The following is a 20,950-nucleotide window of genomic DNA, read 5'->3' as shown; positions in this document are numbered from 1 at the left end:
TTGAGATGCAAAGATGAACAAGGTACATGCCCTGCTCTTGCAGGGCTTCTGGCACTGGGGCCACACTAGCTGGTGCTTGGTGATTGTCCTGTTTGTGCCCAGCTCTTCTCTAAGTGCTTTTCGAGGATGCTCTTGTGTAACGTTCACTTCCACCTTGAGGCACAGGGAGGTTAAAGAACTCGGCCAAGGTCATGCCGTGTGGGCAGAGCCAGGATTCCAACCAAAGCAATTGCGCTCCAGAGCCCCAGCTATTCAGCACAGCACTTTGAGCAGGGAGAGTTTTACACATTAACTGCAGGAGGATTGGAAGCCACAGGAAGGTTATGGCAGACGCATGTAACTGGTTGGAAGGAGGCTCCTTGGGGTGGAGAGAATGGTGTAGGGTAGTGAGTCAGGTTTCCTGAGGCCCCGTGGGGATCAGCCTCGTCCTGACTGCTTCTGCCAGCTCAGTCCTGCACAGGGAAGCAGTAAGGCAGCAGCAGCCCAGGCTAAAAATGCTCTGCGAGGATTTTCACCAGATTCTCTCATTAATCTTCATGGAGAAGATCAGTGGAGCTCAAATTGCTGACATTCAAATTATCCAGCAAGCTTTTAAACACCGCGTCCCAGACCATATCCCATGCCAATTAAATCAGAATCTTCAATGGTAGGATTCAAGATTCGTGCCTCTTTACTCTCCAAATGATTCCAATGTGCAGGGAAGACAGCCACTGAGCTAGCCTAGAATCTTCCATCAACAAACACCTTCTGTCCTCTTTTCTACTTGGAGGCACACCTACCCAGCCTGGGGGAGGGTGTGCCATAGACACAAACTGCCCGAACCTCATTCCAGCCCTGTATCTTCTGGGGTGTGCACGTAGCTACCTCTGGAGAAGAGTGGCAAGCCCAGCCCTGGGAGCTGACTTGACTGAAGTGTGGCAGAGCTGAGCTCTGTGCACTTGCTCTTTCCTTCACCTGTTTGTCCTCCGGATCCCAAGCATGGTGCTCTGCTGCCCCAGGCCCACAGAACCCCCTTCCCTAGTTCTCCTGTGGCATAGCCTGCTCACTTAGAATTTTTAGAAGAAACATTATTAATAAACATCAGACAGCTAAGAACATACAGATAGCAAAACAGTAGGCTACTCTCCAAGTATAAGTTTATGCCAAAGAATCCCAGGCCCACCTGGGCTTGCTTGAAATCAGCTTCACTTTACGCTGAAGATTGAAAATGGACCAGTGCTATAAATCAGGGTTGCTTTGTTTTCCCCCTGGGGAGTGGATTATTAAATATCAGCCAGCACTCCAGTGGCTAAACCCTCTTCACTTCCTGCCTCTTCTCTGTTTCTTGGCATCGTTGGTCACCTGACCCCTCCCCTCAGTCTGCACCCCCATCCCTGTCCCGTCTCTTCTCTTGTTTGCTGGGTGCTGCGTGCTGGGTGGTGCCCTCACTCATCCCATCTGCTGGTTAACCCTGGCTCTTTTTTTCTTTTCCCAGTTGTAAGGGAGGTCTTATTTCTCTGAGAGTGAGCAGAAAGATGGGTACAATTGTATCAGCAACCTTAATTTCCAAGCAGGGAGGATTTAGGAAGGAGCCAGCCAGGTCTCGGGAGAACCCTTAGGAGAGGCTCCTGCCTCTCCACCCGCATCCCTAGTCCCCCACAGACCCAGGCACTTGGCATCTGCCAGCAGATTAGGCAGTTCTCATCCTGCAGGGTGGGAGATGAGCGCACTCATGCACGCACGCGTGCGCGTGCACACACACACACACACATTCACATTCACATTCACACCACGATCACCACCACCCCCAGCTACGAAAGCGGGGATGGCAGACACTCGAGAGGCGACAGGGAAATTGCCATTCTTTCCGAGGTCCTCCCCAGAGCATCAGCCAGAGCCTGGGAGGGTGCAGGCCCCCCAGGCTCGTGGCAGCGGGAGAGAAGGGCGGCACCAGGAGGAGGGTGAGCGCAGGGGAGGGGAAGATAACAGCCAGGCGTGGGCCTGGCAATTTGAGTTACTCATTTGGCTGTCTCCAGAGACGCGGAGAAGACCCTGTTGTTTCTGAAGGGAATTGTTGTGATTGGGCTTTGATTGCATGTCAGATCTGGGAACGAGGAGTCTCTGCAAGGAAGGCCGCGGCTGACAGTCCGGCTCCATGCCTGGCAGCCCGCCTTTGCGTCCGGAAGAAACACCAGCCAGGGCTTTTCTCCTTCATTTTTCTTCCTCGCCTCTTGTCTTTCAGGGGACAAGAGTGTTTCTGGGTTCGTCAGTGGATCCTGGAAACATTCTGGTTTCCTGCCCTTTCAGCAGGGTTGCCCACCACGCTCTGGGCATCTCGGCAACCCATCCTCCTTAGAGAGCACCTTAGGGTCCTCTTCATGCCCCAGAGCCCATGAGGCAGAAGGGCCATCTTAAAGATGAGAGAGACAAGATTCAGAGAGGTTCAGGACCTTGCCTGAGTTTGCAAGGCTTTAAATGACAGAGCCAAACCACAGCCTGGGTCTCTGGCTCTGGTCTCTCCAGCAGTCACTTAGATCTCCCACCCAGCCTTCCCTGGAGGCTGGAACTCTGCTTGCGGGATCATCAAGGGCCCACCACATCCTTCCTGTTCCCTGAGGGCAGGGGCTGTTCTATTTCTGTTGACTTCCTGCCCCGCCACCACTGGGATGCTCTGTTCGGGGACCTGTGAAGGTGGGGGAGGCTTATTCACTGCCCTACCTGGCTCCCATTGCCAGGAATTCATGGTATGAGTGTGGCCCAGAAGTGTCCCTGGTGTGGGCACAATTCCCTGTCCCTGCAGGTTACCCTAGTCTGCCTGCCTGTCTCCCGTGGCGTTCTGTGTGGGTGTGATACTCAGCTCTGCATCTTAGTTTTTTGGACCTCCAGGACCAAGGGCTGCACTGAGGCTGAGGTGCGGGCTCAGCCCAGCTCCTGGCCAGTCTGGATTCTCAGGACGCTCAAACCATGTTGGAATCAGAGGCTGCTTGACTTCTGCCGGGTCATCTCTGTGCTGGGAGCTCACCACCTCTTGCCACTCTCCTGGGCCCAGACTCCTCTCAGTGCCCTTTTGGACCTTGAGGATCTCACAGATGAAGAACGGCACTCCTGAGCATTTTTTGTCTTGCCTCTAGGCTGCTCCCACTGGCATGAAACAAGTTTCCCAGTCAATAGTGCTAATGATCAGTGAGGTGGAGTCAGGCTCTCCTCAGGGAAGGAATGTTCTGTAAATACTGCCTGCTCGGATTCTGTGCTTATTGATTAAGCCTCCCACAGATAGAGGAGTTCGGGGTAGCTGCCGCCCTGGGAGGAGGGTCAAATGAGGTGTGGCACCTAGCCTGGTTACGGTCCTTCCCTGCCATGTGATGCTGAGTCTTCTGCCTTAGTCCCCACTCAGGACGTGAGGCTGATAACCCACCCTCTCCATATACTTGGGGACTACGGGAAAGTTAGAGAATCCTACTCTGGCTTCATAAAAAGATTCTAGACTCTCCCATCCTACCTTCTGCAGTCATAGGCTGAAAGAGATGGAGCTAACTTAGAAGCCTTGTAGACTCCTAGCCTCTTATAATCCGGAAGAGGGAAAAGTTGGGAACAAGCTGAATGCCCCAAAGTGAAAGCAGGTGACACAGTTCATAGCACGACTATGATGGGACCATGAAAATGTCACCAAGTTATAAGCTGAATAGATAATTATGACATGTTATGAAGACAAGCGTGTTGCGACATGGTATCCAAGAGGCCACTTTGGACGCGTGTGCACACGCACCCACACACTTACATTCATAAACATGTTCAGAAGTTGGGCAGGCCACACGCCAACACAGTAACAGTGGTGATTCCAGGAAACGGAACTTGGTGGTTTTATTTTTGTCCATCAATATTTTCTCACTCTCTGAATTGGATCACTAGTGCCAGAGGGCCCGTGTCCTGTCGCCTCTTTGGCCCCTTGAGACCTGGCCCTGTCTGGCGGGTCAGACTAGGGATGGGTTCCAACTCTCGAATGCAGCTGTGGTCACAGAGCCTTAAGCAGCAGCGAGGGCGGCTCCTCTGTGCACCTAGCCCAGGGTGGTCCCCAGCATGAAGGAACTTTTAGGGTCTAGTTTGGCAGGTGAGGTATTCATTCGTTCATTCACCTGATAAGCACTGAGCTCCGCAGGGTGCTGTCCTAAGTATCACCTTCATAGGAGCGAACAAACTTATTCTTGGGTTGCTGTGCACCACGTGCTAGAGTGCAGTATAAAGGGCTGTGAAGTTTGGAGGTGGACCAAGGGGCATGACAGGAGTGGCCTTTGATCTGGGGTTTGAGCAGCAGCAAGACACAGTGGTTGGGGCTGAGTGTGACCCATCTACTGAGGGGAAAGTGGAGACCCCTCTCCAGGGGTACTGAGGACCTGCTTCTGTGACCGTGGAGTGGCTGGTGTGCTCCGTGGCCTGGGAGGCTATTTAACCTATTTAACCCCTCCAAACTTTGCTTTTTGCCCATCTACAAATTTCAGATCATCTCATTCTTCCCTCCCCACCCTCTAGCCACCACCCCCTCTTGTCGGGATGCTGTGAAGATAAATGATCTTTAAGCCTCATCTGGAAACTCCTTCTTGGCCTCTTGGGTTTATCACTTGCTGTTTCATTCTGCCAGCTTTGACATGTCTGATTTAAATTGCTTGAGTGACTTTAGCAGTTCATACAGGGGAAAGAGATACAGCTACTGCCTGCTCTGCACCTGTGAGAGCTATCACTGTCCTCTAGCAGGGTGGGTCAGAGAATACCACAGACCCTGGAGAGGCTAGTTCCATGTAGATGTGGAAAGAGAGGCCGAGATCCAGGTGGTGCTTTCCAGATTTGGACTTTCAGGCACTTGCTCCAAGGCTGGGCTGTAGCTGGTCTTTGTGCCTTGCCCTGTGGCAGTAGCATTCCAAGGAAACCTTCCTGCCCTCAGGAGCCCACTGTGCAGGCCACTGGCCTCCTTGGCTGAGGGACAGAGGTATCTTGGAGTCCAGCAGAGGAGGAATCCTTTGCAACTCCCCAATTCAACCCCCCTCTGGAGAAACTGAGGCAGGACTTTGTAGTCCCCAGTAGCAGAAGAGGAGATCAGGAGATCGGGTGGCTAAGCAGATCTGAGCCCCCATCTCTGAGGTGGGGGTGTCTTGAAAGTCAAGATGAGGAGGCCCTCAGCCCAGGCTCCAGCCCAGATTGAGTTGCTCAGTGAGACCTGCCTGTCATGATTACCTCCTGGGGAATGAAGGTCAGTGAAAGGAGACAGTGTTCTTGCCTTGGCTTCGACCCTCTGGGTGTAGGCTGAAGCACATGGGCTTTATGATCAGGAACTGTCCCATCCCCGTTCCCTGATGGCTTGTGGCCTTGGTCACCAAGAATCTGAGGCTGTTTCCTTATCTGCAAGGTTGATCACTGTGAGGAACCACCTAGAGAAAAAAAAAAAAGAGGTTCCTCTTTTGCTGGGCCCATTTAGACAAGGAGCTGAGCCCTGATTCCCTGTCCCATGGAGGCTGGTACCTGTGAAATGGCTTTACCTCTCAAAAGGCAAACAGGGGATTTTCTGATTCTGAGTGGCCAGGGAAAGGGGAATGTTTTCCATCCTCCACCTCCGGTTTTTGACTGTGCTGTTTGGGAAGGTGAAGGGTTCAAAGAATTAGCCCTTAACCCCACCATGATTGGGAGGAAAGATGGGCACCTGGCTTGAAAGAGCCAGGCAACAACTACCAAGGAGCCCCTTCCTCAAACCTCCACACCCAGTGAGGCACAGGAAGGAGGCCGGCCAGGCTGCTGGCAGGAGTCTAATGTGATCTTCGCATCCAAATGAGCTCCAGAGAAGCTGAAGGGAGTGGATGCGTCCTAATTAAGATCAGTCCTTGCTTTTCTGGCGAAAGGGCTCTAACCCTGTGTTCTGGAGACAGCCTTGCCTCTGCTTCTTTCCCTTCTGAGCCTCCCAGGTTTGCCTTGGACTCTGATCCCTCCCTGTCCCCTCCTGCAGGGCTCACTCCTGTCCTCTCACCTGTCAATAGTTCCTCCTTACCTGACAGGTAGAGATAATGCCACCATCTGCCCTGTAGCCTTTCTTCTTGCTGGGACCCAGCTCCAGGCTTTAGAGTTCCTGTGTCCTACTGTGCATGGCTGGCCTGACACACAGAGCCCTCCCTCAGGGAGCTGAGCAGCTGGGCACCCCGAGGTCTAAGGTCTGGCGAGTTCCCTCTGCAAGAGGATTTGGCTGCCTGTTCCCTGGGCCTAGGAACTCTGATTAAGCCTGAGTGGCAGGGTGACCAAGGCAAAGTTGCTTCCTCCCACCAAGCCTCAGTGTCCTCAACTCTGCAACCCTAGGCAACTGCCCACGAACATGAGGTATGAGGGCTTTGAGGAACTTTCTGGTTGGGTCCCTCAGATCCCATGAGGCCAGTCGGGGGCTCTGACTTCCTGTGGGGGTGGTGAGTAGTACTTCCAGGAGAAAACCAAGGCTCAACCTCCTCCTCCTCACGTCAGCAGCCAGCTCAGGCTAATTGCTGACCCGGCTGTGTGGACTTGTCCCTGAGGACTTGGGTGGTATTCACTGTGCAGGCCCCAGACTAGTGACAGGGAGCAGGGAACGACCCTTGCTGAACGCCTATTGGGGAGCGCTGGGCTGGCCCACTGCACACAGGCATCTTGTTGATTTGCCCCCCTGCAAAGTGGGCAGTATGACTTCATTTCACAGGTGAGAAAACTCAGAAATCCTGCCTAAGGCAGTTCAGCCACTAGAAAAGCCATATAAAAGTTAGTCTTATCTGTAGGACTCCAAAGATAAGCTTGTGCGTCTTAACCACCACCCAGCCCCCACCCCTGCCTAAAGAAGATAGTGGTATTTGCTGGGCTGCAGGTTGCAAAGTGTCCAGGACAAAAAGGCACAGATTTGTTCTATCCTGGCATCCAGAGCAGAACAAGGTGGCACAGAAGATTCTGGAACCAATTTCAGTACGTTTCCAGGAAAGTCATTCTCTCAGAGTAGGTCAGAAGGCAATGCCTGTAATGGGAACCTTACAGGGTCCTGAGACCCCATAATGCTGTCCTATGCTGTCTGGCTTCTCCTGGAGAAAGTGGCCCTGGGTTGTGGAGGGGGTCGTTACTAGTTAGGTGTCCCAAGGAGCCAAGAGCGTCACCTTCAGTGGAAGCCAGGCACTTTTTTGTTTGTTTGTTTTTTGGTACTGGGATTAAATCCAGGGGCACTTTACCACTGAGCTCCATCCCCAGTTCTTTTTATTTTTTATTTTGAGACAGGGTCTTGCTAAGTTGCTAAGGCTAGCCTTGAACTTGTGATCCTCCTATCTCAGCCTCCTGAGTCACTGGGATTACAGGTATGAACCACTGTGCCTGGTGAAGCCACACACTCTTATTGGGCCCAGGAAACCCTGTAGACAGACAGACTGACTGTCTTTCTCTCTTTCTTTCCTGTTTTTGGTTTCGGGTTTTTTCTTAGATTTTTATATTTATTTTTGGGTATACCATGTGGAGTGTGACCCGTAGATTGTTTTCTGTCTCCCTTAACTTAAGGGACCCTTATGGAGTGCTCTCAGACTGGAGGCAGTAGCACATGCCAGGCTGGAAGTCCACGTGGGCTGGATCTGGATCAGCTTGCCTGGCAGTGTTTCCTTGGGCAAGTTACTTAACCTCTGTCCTTCATCGCACCTATGAGGTGGAGACAGTAACAGTGCTCACCTCCTTCTGCTGTTGGGAGGAGTCGGTACCCTAACTGACACCAAGAGCACACTGCAGGCATTCACACGTTACTTAAAAACCACCATCAACCACAAACTTGACCCAGCACCGAGGTCTGGGGCCCAAATCCCTGCAAACTGGGGCTGGGCCACCTGAATTGTCAGGGTTAGAGCCTGCGGGTCGCTTTCTCCCCTCCCATGCTCACCCCACCCTGCCCATCATGGACATGGTGGAGCATCCTCTGAGCTAGGTGGCAGCCCACCCCAGCCCAGCTCTGCTTCTTAACAGCTGTGTGTCCTTGAGACAGATACTTTCTAGCCTCAGACTCCTGCTCTGTAAAGTGGGTGGAATACCTGTGCGGCTCTCGCCCATGGTTGCGGAGGATCAAGCATGGCAGTGCTTTGTAAACTGAGCGTGGGTGCACATATGAAAAACGGTCCTGAGCTAGTGGCTTTCCATGCCCTCACCCCTGGGAGAACTAGCGAGTCACTTCATCCAGTTACCAAGCCCAAAATGGAGGACAGTGCCTGTCTTCAAGTGGGCTCTATCCAGAGGGTGGAAGGCAGAGTCCACCCTGTTCCTGGGTGGTGGAGCCCCAGGACCTGCCCACAGCACACAAGGCACGGGAAGAGGAGGAGATGGCAGAAACTTTGCTGAGGCTCGGGGTCTCCGTGTGCATCGGCCTGGGGTGGGGTGGGCAGATCCAAGCAGCCGATGCTGAAAGTCCCTGGAGAGGCAGGATGACTGGGGCTCCCTGGAGACCTGGTGGCATTCTAGAGAGCAGTTAGGCATAGTGCACACACATCCTTTGATGGTGCAATCAATTCTGCTCCTGGACATACATCTCACACACAGATGGGGCCACCCAAGTCCTGTGCGGGTAAAGCAGAGAGGAATCGTGCGGGGGGCACACAGCATGGTATGTCAAACAGTGGCCAAAGGCGACGGAGTCTGTATGCATGGGGCCTCGGGGCTGGGTTGTACAACACGCAGCACCGTTAGTATCAGGCGTGAATACCCGTCCCTCCGGGAAGGGACCAGGACTTCTTGGAGAAATGGCTAACTCTGGGGCTATGACAGGAAAGGCTCAAGACTTGCTAGAAAATAAGGAAGTAGGCGCACACCTGTAATCTTAGTGGCTCTGGGGACTGAGGCAGAAGGATCACGAGTTCAAGGCCAACCTCAGCAATTTACCGAGGCCCTAAGCAACTTAGTGAGATCCTGTCTCGAAATTAAACATAATATATGTTGGGGATGTAGCTCAGTGACAAATTGTCCCTGGGTTAAATCCCCAGCATACCCCCCAAAAAAGAAAATATGTCCCCAAATGCTGGAAGCATGTCAAAAGACACAGGAAGGGCTGGGATGTAGCTCAGTGATAGACCATATGCGTGGCATGTGCAGGGCCCTGGGTTCAATGCCTAGCACAGAAGGGGAAAAAAAATTACATAAGACCAGGTTGAAGGGGTTCCCAATGGACAAATCTGGGACAATTTGAGCACCAAATAAATACGAATTAAATTATAAATCACTAGATACATAGGATTCCATATTGATACTAAATAGAGGAGGGAAGACTGGCTTACAAGAGAAAGTCAAGGCACTGCTAGTGATGGAAAAATTGTAATTTCGCAAACACCATAAAGATCAGATAGGCAAGAATCAGCAGTGGATGCTAAATCCAGGGCAACGGAGGCTAAATGTTGGGAGCAGCAAGATATTTACATGTGGGAAATGTATTCCCACAGACTTCTTGTTAACTGAGAGGAGAAGGGGAGGAGAAAACAACAGTAATTATACAATGGAGAAATCACACACCACGCTGACTGAGGGATCAAAATTCAAATTAAAGACGGACTTTGTGTGTCCCCCAGCGTGACGTTCCAAGGAGGACACCCGCAGTGCAGACCTTCAGGCTGAGGGTGCCTACCCCATCTCACCATGACAAACACCAAATAAAAGACTCTTCGTCTTTTAGATTAGAAAACTAAGGTACAGGGAAGGAGTAAGGGTTGGGGCTTCAGTTTGGTTATTAATTTCCAAGTCTGTCCTATGCTGCACTGCCTCTTCATCTAGAAATCAGTCTGTTGGACCTGGAATTAATTAGATCATTATATTTGTTACCAAGAGGCATTTTGGATGAGTGTTGAGAAATGTCCTAGTATCTTTACATAAATTGAGTGGCTGACAATTTGAAGCTTGATTTCCACTAGAGCAGGAAGAGGAGATCAGTTTGATTCCAGAGGACATTTCACCTCTGGATGATAATCCACATTAACAGCCGGGAACTTCTCAGGAAGCTTTTACAGGACGGTGAAATAGGAGGGGACGGTGTCCAGTGTCAAGAGTCCCAATGAAGTCAGGTTTTAACCGACCTCCCTTAGGTTAAGCCAAGGTGGACCTGGCTCCTTCTTGGGACTCCTCCGGGGCATAATGGACCAGATCATGTGATAGAGAATGGTGTTCCCATGGTTAATAAGAATTTCCACATGCATAGAGCAAATTACATTCTATGCTTTTGTAATCATGTCAAAATAATCCTAATGTTATGCATAACTAAAAGAACTAGAATTGTTTTTCACTTGCAGCCTCCTTTTTCTTGTAAAAGTTTTCTTAACTTCATACATATAATATTCTTGGAGATGTTGAGATATAATTTGCTTTTCTTTTTAGATGTTGATAGACATTTATTTTATTCACTCATTTATATGCAGTGCTGAGGATTGAACCCGGTGCCTCATGCATGCCAGGCAAGCACTGTACCACTGAGCCACAACCCCAGCCTGTCCCTGCTTTTTTTGGTACTGGGGTGCTTTACCACTGAGCTACATCCTCAGCCCTTTTTATTTTTTATTTTAAGACAGGGTCTTGCTAGGTGCTGATGATCTTGCTAAGATGCTGAGACTGGTCTTGAACTTGAGGTTCTCCTGCCTCAGTCTCCCAGTGACTGGGATTGCTGACATGTGCCTGGCAAGATAGAATTCACATGCCATACATTTCACACATTTAAAGTGTACAGTTGGGCTTGGCATAGCACAGTGTTAATTTATAAAATTAGGACACTAAAAAAAAAAGCACAGAATTTGCCATTTTAACCATTTTTAAGCCTGCCGCTCAGTGGCATTAATTTCATTCACAATGCCATGCAGTTACTACCACTGTCCCCATTACCTCAACAGAAACTAACTACTCCCCATCGCTCCTTCTCCTGCCCACTGGTCACCTTGACTCTACTTTCTGAGTTGATGAATTGGACAACTGTAGATTCCTTCTCAGTGGGGTCATAGAGTATGCGTCCTTCTGTGCCTGTCTTCTTTCATTAGCATGACGTTTTCAAATTTCATCCATGTTGAAACCTGTATCAGAATTTCATTCCTTTTTATGGCTGAGTAATATTCCATGGCAAGCACGTGCACCACATTTTGTTTCTCCATTTGGCTGTTGTGAGTAGAGCTGCTGTGAACATTCATGAAACAGCTCTCGAAGCCCTTGTCTTTAACTCTTTCAGTTCCACCTAAAAGTCAGATGGCTGGTTTACGTAGCACTCCGGGGTTTCACCTTTTTGAGAAACCCAGTCCTTATTTGGAAGGAGGCTTCTCTCCATGGCTCCGCCCACAGGGCTGGCACTAGGTGCTGAGCCCCATGGGCAGTGGGGACCACCACGTGCTCCAGGTCTTGGTTCTGCACCGTCCTCTCCCCTGCCTGCTTGCTCCTACGCCCTCTGACCTGTCCCTCTCTCCCCAGCAGATGTGCCTGTGGAGAAGCTGGCCGCCATGCAGGCCCTGCGCAGCATCAACCTCCGCTTCAACCCTCTGAATGCCGAGGTGCGCGTCATCGCCCCGCCGCTCATCAAGTTTGACATGCTCATGTCTCCAGAGGGTGCACGGGCCCCTCCACCTTAGGGCACCCTCCTCGTTACCACCCAGCAAGGGACAGAGGCCACTGGCCTGGCACCCTGAGAGGAGAGAAGCCCATGGGCCCGAGGGAGGCTAAGCTGGGGGGCTGGGGTGGGTGGGCAAACAAGAGTGTGGCGGGAGGGGGTGCAGCCAGTTCAGGATGGCTAGTTTAGAGCAGTAGAGGGCCCCAGAACCATGAGGAGGAGGAGGCAGGGTGGGGGCTGGGGCCAGGAGAGTGGGCACACAGGGGCTGTGCAAACTTGGGCAGATCCCCCACCCTCTCTGAGCCTCGGTGCTTGGGAGGAGGGATGGTGGCAAAGGACTTTGGCCTCCTTTAGACTCCTTGGAGGTTTTAGCTTCAAATCACCAGGCACCCTCTGAGCCTGCAGATGAGCGTAGCTGAGCATTTTCTGGGCCTCCCTGGGCTTGAGGCCTTGTTTCTTGTGCTGAGAGGAGTAGAAGACAACCGTCCATCTGCTGCTTCCTGAGGACTGAATTGGATGAAGCTTTCACCATGCCCCGTCCTCTACCACCTGGCTCCCTGGACTGGCAGGAGCCCGAACAGGAATCTGAGAACGCCGTGGCCCTGGGGCAGGGCAAAAGTGGTCATGAAGACGCCCATGGACCCTAAGGCTGGGACCTTGGGGAGCAAGTCAGGACAGCTCTGTCCGCCTTGGGATGAAGAAGTGAGTGGGTAGGAAGTTCCGAGCATCCATTCCTTCCCGGGAATGCCTGTCCAGGTGTACCTGGTCTTCATCCCCTGAGCTGCAGGAGAGGTGGCCCAGGGACAGCGATGCCATCTGTGTCTGTGGCTCTGGTCCGAGGTAATTAGGTGACCACCCTCATCACGGCCTCCGTTTGGCAGCAGCCTGGCTACCTTGTAATGTCCCCCTGGGAGCAGAAGACACTGTGGTCATTGGATCCAAAGCCACCACCCTGAAGACCTAGCCATGCTGAGGTCTTCAACCTGCAGCCTAGGGTTTGCCAGGCAATTTGGTGACCAGCCATCCTGGCTTGTCTGGGACTGCGGGGTTTCCTAGGAGGTGGGGCTTTCAGTGCTAAAACTGGGATGGTCCCAGGAACGTGGAAATGGCCGGTCCCCCACCAGGAACAGGCTGGGGCTCTTGCCTTCTGGTAAAGCCTGTGCTTTGATCCCCCACGAGGCTACATCTCACTTTCTCACGGGAGGGGCAAGCCGACCCAGGGCTTCCCCCGAGCCCACCTGCTCTGCACCTTGATCTGGGTCTGTGGAGGCCCTGAGGCCCCAGGCCGTGGGCAGAGCTGGGCCACTTTACCATGCCCACCGTCAGGCTGCCCAGAGCCCCGGCTGCCGCTCAGAGCAGTAGCCTGCCTCAGAAGGCCCCCAGTTGCCTCCCTGCTCCCAGGTCTCCTGTCTCTTGGCAAGGAGCTGAACATGTGGCCTGTCACTGAATGTTTAGTGTCCCAAGAGAGACCTTCCATTCTGCTCCTATCTCATGGCCTTCCTGTCCACTCTGGAAGAGGGTTTCCAGGATGAGGAGGGCAAGGCAGGATGTCCAGGCAGGGCTGCTGAGTTCAGCTGTGGACCCTGGGCAGGTGGGGGCAACGTGCAGTCTGGGCTGGGCCGGCCCCGCCCACCCGTGCTCTGGGTCTCTCCTGGTGAAAGAGGAGGCCTCTTCTCTGGTGTGCCCAGCCATCTCGTGGCCAGAGCCTTGCACCTTGAGGCGTGATCTGAGGCCAGCCACAGCAGCATCACCTGGGAGCCTGTTAGCAACCCAGAGTCTCGCGCACCCAGGCTTCCTGCATCAGAATCTGCATTTTAACGGGATCCCCAGCTGATTCCTAGAACTATGTTATAGTTTGAGAAACAAGGCCCTAAGGGCATGTCCTTGAATTGGAAGGCAAAGGCTTTCTTGGTTCTCCCCCTGCCTCCTCCAGGGATCTGAGTCTGTGCTCTGCCTCCTCCCTCACCCTGGGGAGACCCAGAGCCTCTTGATCTTTCCAGAGTGTATGACACCCCCTTCGAAGGGAGTGACCCCATGCACCAGGAGGTGAGGGTAGGGTGTGCTTGGCCATCTGGATCCGCCTCTCTGGTTCATCCCTGCATGCCAAGCTGCCTGCTCCAGGTCCTCACCTCTGGCCCTTTGAGAGGGCTGCTTCTGGAAGTTGCCTTCTACTCCGCTGGGACAGCATGCCCTTGCCTCCTGGGAGAGCTTGGGCAGTCCAACAAGCTCCCAATCCAGGCTCGCAGCGTGAGTGAGCCCTTAGCTTCAGTCTGCAATAAAGGATGTGTCGGTTTCATCTGCCTCCGGTTGGTGTTTGATTCATTCTCCTCACAGAGACCCCCAGGAAGCCAGGTGTCACCAGCCCACCTGCAAAGAGGGAAAGGAAGCTAGATGGGGGATCCTCTGAATAGCCCGGGGGGGGGGGGGGGGGGGAGGGCCACAGGCACAGTCAGCCAAGCAGAGTCAGCCAAGCAGATAGATGCCTGGCCTGAGGAAGGTTAGAGACCCGCCACCGTCCCCAGTTATTGGTGCCAAACATTTCGCCCTTAGTAATTCATTCCTCTGGATCCATGGTTCTCAAAGAAGGGTCTCTGGGCAGGCAGCAGAAACCCACCAGGAGCTGTTTGAAAATAGAAATCCTCAAACCAGGCTTGGTGGTGCATGCCTGTAATCCCAGCAACTAGGGAGGCTGAGGCAGGAGGATCGCAAGTGAGAGACAATGGAGGAGACCATCTCATAAAAAAGGCAGGTGGGAGGATTGGAGATGTAGCTCAGCACCCCTGGGTTCAATCCCCAGTACAAAAACTAATTTTAAAAGATGAAAGAAATACAAATCCTCAGCCCCACACCAGTCCTATGGTCAGAAACGCAGGGGTGGGTGTTGGTGGCTTAGCGCCCCACTGGAACAGCCCTCAGGTCTTCTGGTGCACACTCTGGTTACAGAAACAGTGTTCTGGGCCCAAGGCTGTCAGGCTGTTTTGGTTTTTTGTCTTTTTGTTGGTGGTAGTTTGGTTTGGTTTTTGGTACTGGGGGTTGAACCCGGGGGTACTTTACCACTGAGCCACATCCCCGGCCCTTTTCATTTTTTTTATTTTGAGACAGTGTCTCGCTAAGTGACAAGGGTCTTGCTAAGTTGCTGAGGCTGGCCTTGAACTTGCGATCCTCCTGCCTCAGCCTCTGGGCTGCTAGGATTATAGGCGCGACACTGTGCCCAACCATGTTTTGTGTTTTAAATCTGAGACCAACTTGAGTTTGCCTTGAATTTTAGGCTAGACAGGTACCAGACAGCGTCTCGTGTGTTGCAGATAGTAATTCATTTAGTTCCTGTAACCGTCCCAGCTAGCTTTGTGCTTTGGACAAATCCCTTTGCCTCAGGCCTTGTTTCCCATCTGTAAAATGAAGTGGCTGCACTAGGACATCCCAAAGGGCCTCTCTACTACTCATTGGTCACTGTCTCTCAGGTTCTGAGGGCCCTGCTTTCATTTCCAACTGTCCCCTGTGGATTAGCCCTTCCCTACCCCAAAGATCAAAGAAAGGACTCCTACGTGCTGTTTCCTGTCCCATCCTGGTTCACAAAGATCACCAGGTCAAGCTGTCCGTCCGACAGGGCTAGTCCTGCTGTCCCGCTCTCCCTGCCATCAGGGCAAGTTCCAGTGGCATGGTTTTTTCCCAGGGTGTCCGAGTTGGGCATGGGGTCTGGTTTTAGGTAGGTCATTCCAGGCAGGGAGGAAGCCTGGGTTGGTATTGGCTAAACCTCATGACGTGGCTTAGGATCAGTGGACACAGCAAGAGGGGATTTTGAGGGAAAGAGCTACAAGAGTCTTGAGGTATGAACATTCTCTTGGTGTATTGAGAGTTAAACAACTTGATGTTCCTTTAAATGACTCTTCAGAAAGCTCCAGGAACGAACAATAAAGTTATCTACCACTTTTATTTCCCTGGCAAGTTTCCTGGAAAAATGCACCGAGGTCGAGAAAAGTGGCAGAATGCTGACGTTTGTGTGGACAGTGAGCCGCGGGGCCAAAGGTGTTGATTGTGTTTCCCCAAATACCATGTGGGACGCTGGAACCCGGATTTGAAACTACTCTACCTGAAATGTGCCTGTCCCTTCTCAGAAAGCCAGCCAGGGGAGTGGGGTGCAGTTCTTGGCAGGGCGGGTTGGCAGCCGCCCCAGACAGCCCCCGCGGAGCTCTGGAGAGTTGCCAACACCGGGAAGGCCAGCCTGGGAGAAGAACCGGGCTTGAGCTGCTGGGCAGAAAACCCTCTGGCCCACGAGTAGCCAGACTGTGCTCTGACTGGGGTCTTAGGGCCTGGCAGCCTGCACCCATCCCTGAGAAAGGGGGGCCCTGGCGGGGTGCCTAGTGTCTACTGGCCTAGGCAGACATTGTATTTTTCTCATGTACTATTAGCAGTGCCCTTCTCGATGCCTACAGTATAGATGAGGAGCCAGGCTGAGAGGATTAGCAAGGGACCAGGAAGGAGCAGAGCTTGGTTAGACTCGATGGCTTTGCTGCTGCAAGTCCAGCCTCCGAGAGGCTGACAGGAATAGGATAAGTGACCGATCATTTTCTCCAGCTGCACCTTCTTCTGTGATGGTTCTGTGAACAGGGCTCTCCGAGCCCTTCCTAAACTCCTTTATAAATGGGCGCTAACACCGCCTATGCCTAATGCCAGCACCTCCTGCCAGTTAACCAGCACATATGGTAGGTAAGTGCATCAGTTGTGTGCCCACTTCACACACCTGACAGCCTCCTCTCAGGGCCACCCACACCCGCCCTTGGTGGACATAGACTGCAGCATCCAGCCAAGAACCTCGCCCCTCTCGTGCCCATGCAGAGCCATGTGCTACATAGCCCAGGAGGCTGATGGGAGGTTTAGACCCACAGGGACACTTATCCCATCTTCATAGTTATGCAGTCTACGAACCCTCTGCCTTCAGCCTCCCAGGACAACTAATGAGGGCAGGTGCATGTGTGTGTCCAAATTCATAGCAGCAGAGGCAGCTGCATACCTAATTACTTCCTGTAGATGGAAAGCACCTTAATTTAGTAGCTTCCCAGGGTGGGCTCGTAAGTCTACCTCCTTGTTCAACTGCGGGGGGCAGGGGATGGTCATTCACAATGCCATCTCCAAAACGGGCACCATTTATGAGAACAGAACCCCCCTGAAGTTGTGCAAGGGGTAGTACTGCCTCTGTGGACCATTTATAGGAGGATCAATCATCTGGGGGCAGATTCCCAGGCTACCTGAGCCCTCAGAAGACAGATTCTGGGAGTAGGGCCCACATCTCTGCACCTGAAAGAGTCCCTGTGCACCTTCACAAAGCTTGCAGAGCATTGTTCTAGATCATTGGCTACAAGTCCCGAATGACTCTCCATCACCTTTGGTGCTGAAGCATCACAATGGTTTTCCAGGATTGCTGTCATCTGCCCCTTATTACTTACTTCTCTGGTCTCTTTCCCTGCATGGAAGATACACCAGCTCGGAGTCATTCCCAACACCCAGGTTCACTACGCCTTGGGGGCTTTGCAGTTGATTTCCCTTCCCCACAGCCCCATGGCCAACTCCCTTATTTTCTTCAAGTTTTGCTCAAATCAAGACCCATGGCCACCCCACTACAGCCCCTCCACTCCATCCAGCACCCCTGTCTCCATTAACCGCTCACCTTTGTCTTCACCTGTAGTGCTTACTACCTAAAGGACTTCATGCTTATTTTGTCCGTCGCTTAGTGTCGGTTTAATCTTTGCCTGTCTTGGTCTCTGCTGTGTCTCCAACGCTTGAGCAAGGCTGATACATGGTAGCCACACAATGTCTATTTACTGGTTGACTGAGTGAGTGAATGGGGATGCACACTGATGTCTAAAGACCTCTGCTTCAGAGAGAATTGCCATCTGAGAGGGTAACCATCAGCCCAAGTTCCCATCCCACACTAAATACCTCGACTTTCCACCAAAGGACCAAAAAACAGTGAAAAAAATCTTTACTTTGGTCTTCCCAGACCCTTGCAAGTCTTGGTATTGTAACTGGGGCTTTTCCTAAGTGGAGTGGCCAGGAGCCAGTTGATATGGCCTGAGAGAGGACAGGCAATCTCCAATCCTGCCCTCTGAACTCCCACCATTATGAGATTGCTGTCTTTGGTCAGGCATTGCCCTCCCCTGTGATCTCATCTCAGCCTCTGTCAGGATTGACACAAGGATTTTAGAGCCAAGGTTGGGCCAGAACCTTGCTACTCAGGGATCCTCAAACCATCAGCATCAGTAGCATCTGGGGGTATGTTTGAAATGGACAGTCTCGGCTTGGGGTGTGGCTCAGTGGTAGAGTGAACACTTAGCATGCTGGAGGCCCTGGAGGACCTGGGTTCAATCCTGAGTACCTTAAAAAAAAAAAAAAAAAATCTAGGAATCTGCCCTTTGATAAGCTCTACGTATTGTCAATGGACATGAATATCCTACCAGGTACAGTCAACTTTGGTGTGTTCTTTTCTACTGGACACAAATCCACAGGTTCATATGAAACTTCACAAAGTCTGTGCCCTTAATTAATCAAAACAAAGGAAATTGCAATGGTACATTGTCATGGGTAGGCCTGTTCAACTGTGCTTCCTACATGCAGGCATCATCTGGGACTCTTTTTCTGGGTTTTGGGCCACAGATTTCCCCAGGAGGGTGGCTTTTGAGTGTTAACATTCCTAGGACCAAGTTTATCAGCTGCTCAGTGTTTCTGTTAGAGAAAGGACTGGAGGCACCCAAAGGTTGATGGGAAGGGAAAGAACCAGAGGCACTGCACGGAGCAGAGGAGGCGGAAAGCAGGCAACATAAAAATATACGCCACAGCTCACTGTGTGTGCCTGTGCTCGGGCTAAGTGCTCTCCACTGACAAGCTCATTTCGTCCCTACAGGGAAGGGAGGTTGCTGCCATTTTGTTTCCATTGCATAGATGAAGAGATAGCCTTGGAGAAGGTGGAGGGACTGACCAAAGTCAGATATTAGCAGGTGGGTTGGGTTGGAAGGTAATGTGTTCAAGCCCGGGCCTTTTGACCAGAGTCCTGGTCCCTTAGAATCAGTGTGCAAGGCTCAGGCAGTGGCTCCCAGAAGACCTACCTAAGTTGGAGGAGGCCTTTGGGCTGAAACCAGTCATCCCAGAGAACTGCCTACCTTGTCTCTAGATGATTCTCCACCATCCCTAAAGGTAGGTATTTCCTGACACAGTGACCTGGGTCCTTCTAGTGCCCACCTTAGAAGCTCTGCAACCAACCAGAATGTAAACCCCAGCCAGAGAGGTGGGCTTCCTCAGGGTGTCCCTCAGTCCTTCAGGGTCTTTCCTCTTCCCTCCGCAGGAGGGCTCCTTACAGCTGAGTTCTTCAGAGGAGAAGGGAGACTGAGAGTGAGAGCACTCTTTCCACTTTATAGGTGGGAACATGGAGTTCCTGAGTGTTCCAGAGGGCGAGTGGAGTGACTTGCCTAAGCATGCTGGGAGTTGGTGGCCAGACACTGGTCCAGGTTTCCCCGCTCCCTGCACCAGGCCTTTCTGCGGCCCTCCCTGAGTCCTGGTGTTTAGGAGCTCCCTACTTGGCAGTTTTGGCCTGTCCTCCATGGTTAATGCCACCTGGCTGTGCTGTGGGAGTGAGTCAGCCATTAATGCCCTGGCTTGTCATTTAAAACTGCAGATAATGACTTTAACCTGCTTCCTTGGGGACAGCTCGCTAATAAGCATTTTAAGACATTTGGAAGAAAAGCTTCTCAGAAGCTGCTTCAGAAGAGCCTCCTAGCTCCCAGGAAAGAGACCCTACTCCTGCCTGGGTTGTAATCTTCAAATGGATGCCCTCCCACCCCAGCATCAAAGAGATGCTGCAGGCAGTGTGCTGTGAATCTGATTCCCAGGGACCACCACCCCAAGACCCCTTTCCCCTTCCCTAGGGATTCTAAGCCATTTCAAAATGGCAGCTACCCCAATGGACTTCTCTACCCTAAAGGCCTGTGTGCACTTCCAGCCAAAGTGGAGACTGAGTTTCCCATGGGAGATGCCTGGCATCCCCACCACAGGGGAGCTATCCCATAGGGCACTCTTTGGCTTCATGCCAACCTTTCTTCTGGCCACCTACCAACTCTCTCAGGCGTTTCAGAACAAGCCTTTGGCTCTGCTCAGAGAGGGAGCGTGAGGCCCTATAGGCCTTATGCGTTCCATCAACACCCACTGAGGGCGTGTGATCAGGAGGAACACGGATGGGGCACACTGCAGTGAGCAGGGCCTCTGCTCTTGGAGGTGCTAGGAACTAAATGTTTATGTCCCTCCAAAGTTGATAAGTTGAAGCCCTAACACCCTCCAGGTGACTGTACTTGGCAAAAGGGCCTGAAGGAAGTAATTAAGGATAAATGAGGTTTTAAGGTAGGGGATCCTGATTCCCTGGGATTAGAATCCTTATAAAAGACACCAGAGAGTGTCTCCCTCACGCACACACAGCGAGGACAGGCCACGGGAGGACACAACAAGAGGCAGTGTCTGCAAGTCAGGATAAGAGCCCTCACCAGAAAACAAATGAACTGGAACCTTTATCTTGGACTTACCATCTTCCAGAACGGTGTGAAATACATTCAATTGTTCAGCCACTCAGCCTGTGACATTTTGTTACAGCAGCCACAAGAGATGAATACAAAGGGAGAAGACCGTGGACCAGCTGGGGAGACTGGCACAGGAAGAGAAGTAACTACTGGAATATAGCAGACACCAGTTCTCACACCCTGTCACACTTTGGGAGTGTGGAGATCTTCACACACTTTCTGAACTGGTCCCCACTCCAGAATTTTGGATTGAATTAACTTGGGCTATGACTCTATCATGGGGAATGTGAGTGTTAAAATCTCCTGGTGATTATAAAGTGCAGCAAAGTCTGGGAACCACCAGCCTAAGAGATGTTCTAGAAACATGGGAGCAGAGAGCAGAAGATGGGAAAGGGGATGAAATGATGGGCAGGTGAGGGGGTGGACAGGAGTACCCATGCAGAGAGCACAAGAAAAGACACAGGACAGTGAGATGATGCTCATGAAGGAGTCTGGTGCCTGGTGATGGATGGAGAAGCAGTAGGATTTGAAGGTGCACAGGACCAGGTCATGAGCATATGGAAGAATTCTGCATTAAAGCAGGAAGCACCTGGAAACCACAGAGGACTGTGAGCAGGGGAGGGACACAACGACATGGCAAGATCACTGGGGATGGTATGGTGCATAGGCCACAGGAAAGGTGAGCCTTCGTCCACTCACTCTTTCTTCATGTCTCCCACAATTGACCATGAGGGGAAAAAGCCAAGAAGGGTTGTGGCAGTGATTCTCTCCCTTGCCCACACGTTGGAATCACCTGGGGAGTTTTGAAAGCACACCAATGCACAGGCCCTAT

The 20,950-nt window shown here is 52.0% G+C and overlaps 1 protein-coding gene across 2 annotated transcripts in view; it reads left to right on the top strand.

The window, feature by feature from the left end:
- The window catches only part of Lrrc20 (leucine rich repeat containing 20), a 72,596-nt gene extending 58,736 nt beyond the window's left edge, over positions 1-13,860 (top strand). Inside the window, exon 5 of one of the 2 annotated variants that reach the window (XM_047553039.1) lies at positions 11,428-13,860. In XM_047553039.1, coding sequence (XP_047408995.1) covers positions 11,428-11,582 — 155 coding nt within the window. In that variant the 3' untranslated portion in view covers positions 11,583-13,860. Of the gene's footprint in view, positions 1-11,424 lie in introns of both variants that reach the window. The other variant, XM_047553038.1, reaches the window with a different exon arrangement.
- The last annotated feature ends 7,090 nt before the right edge of the window (positions 13,861-20,950 follow it).

Source organism: Sciurus carolinensis, chromosome 5, assembly GCF_902686445.1.
Source record: "Sciurus carolinensis chromosome 5, mSciCar1.2, whole genome shotgun sequence".
NCBI classification, from domain to species: domain Eukaryota; kingdom Metazoa; phylum Chordata; class Mammalia; order Rodentia; family Sciuridae; genus Sciurus; species Sciurus carolinensis.
This window is presented reverse-complemented; position numbering and strand designations above follow the sequence as displayed.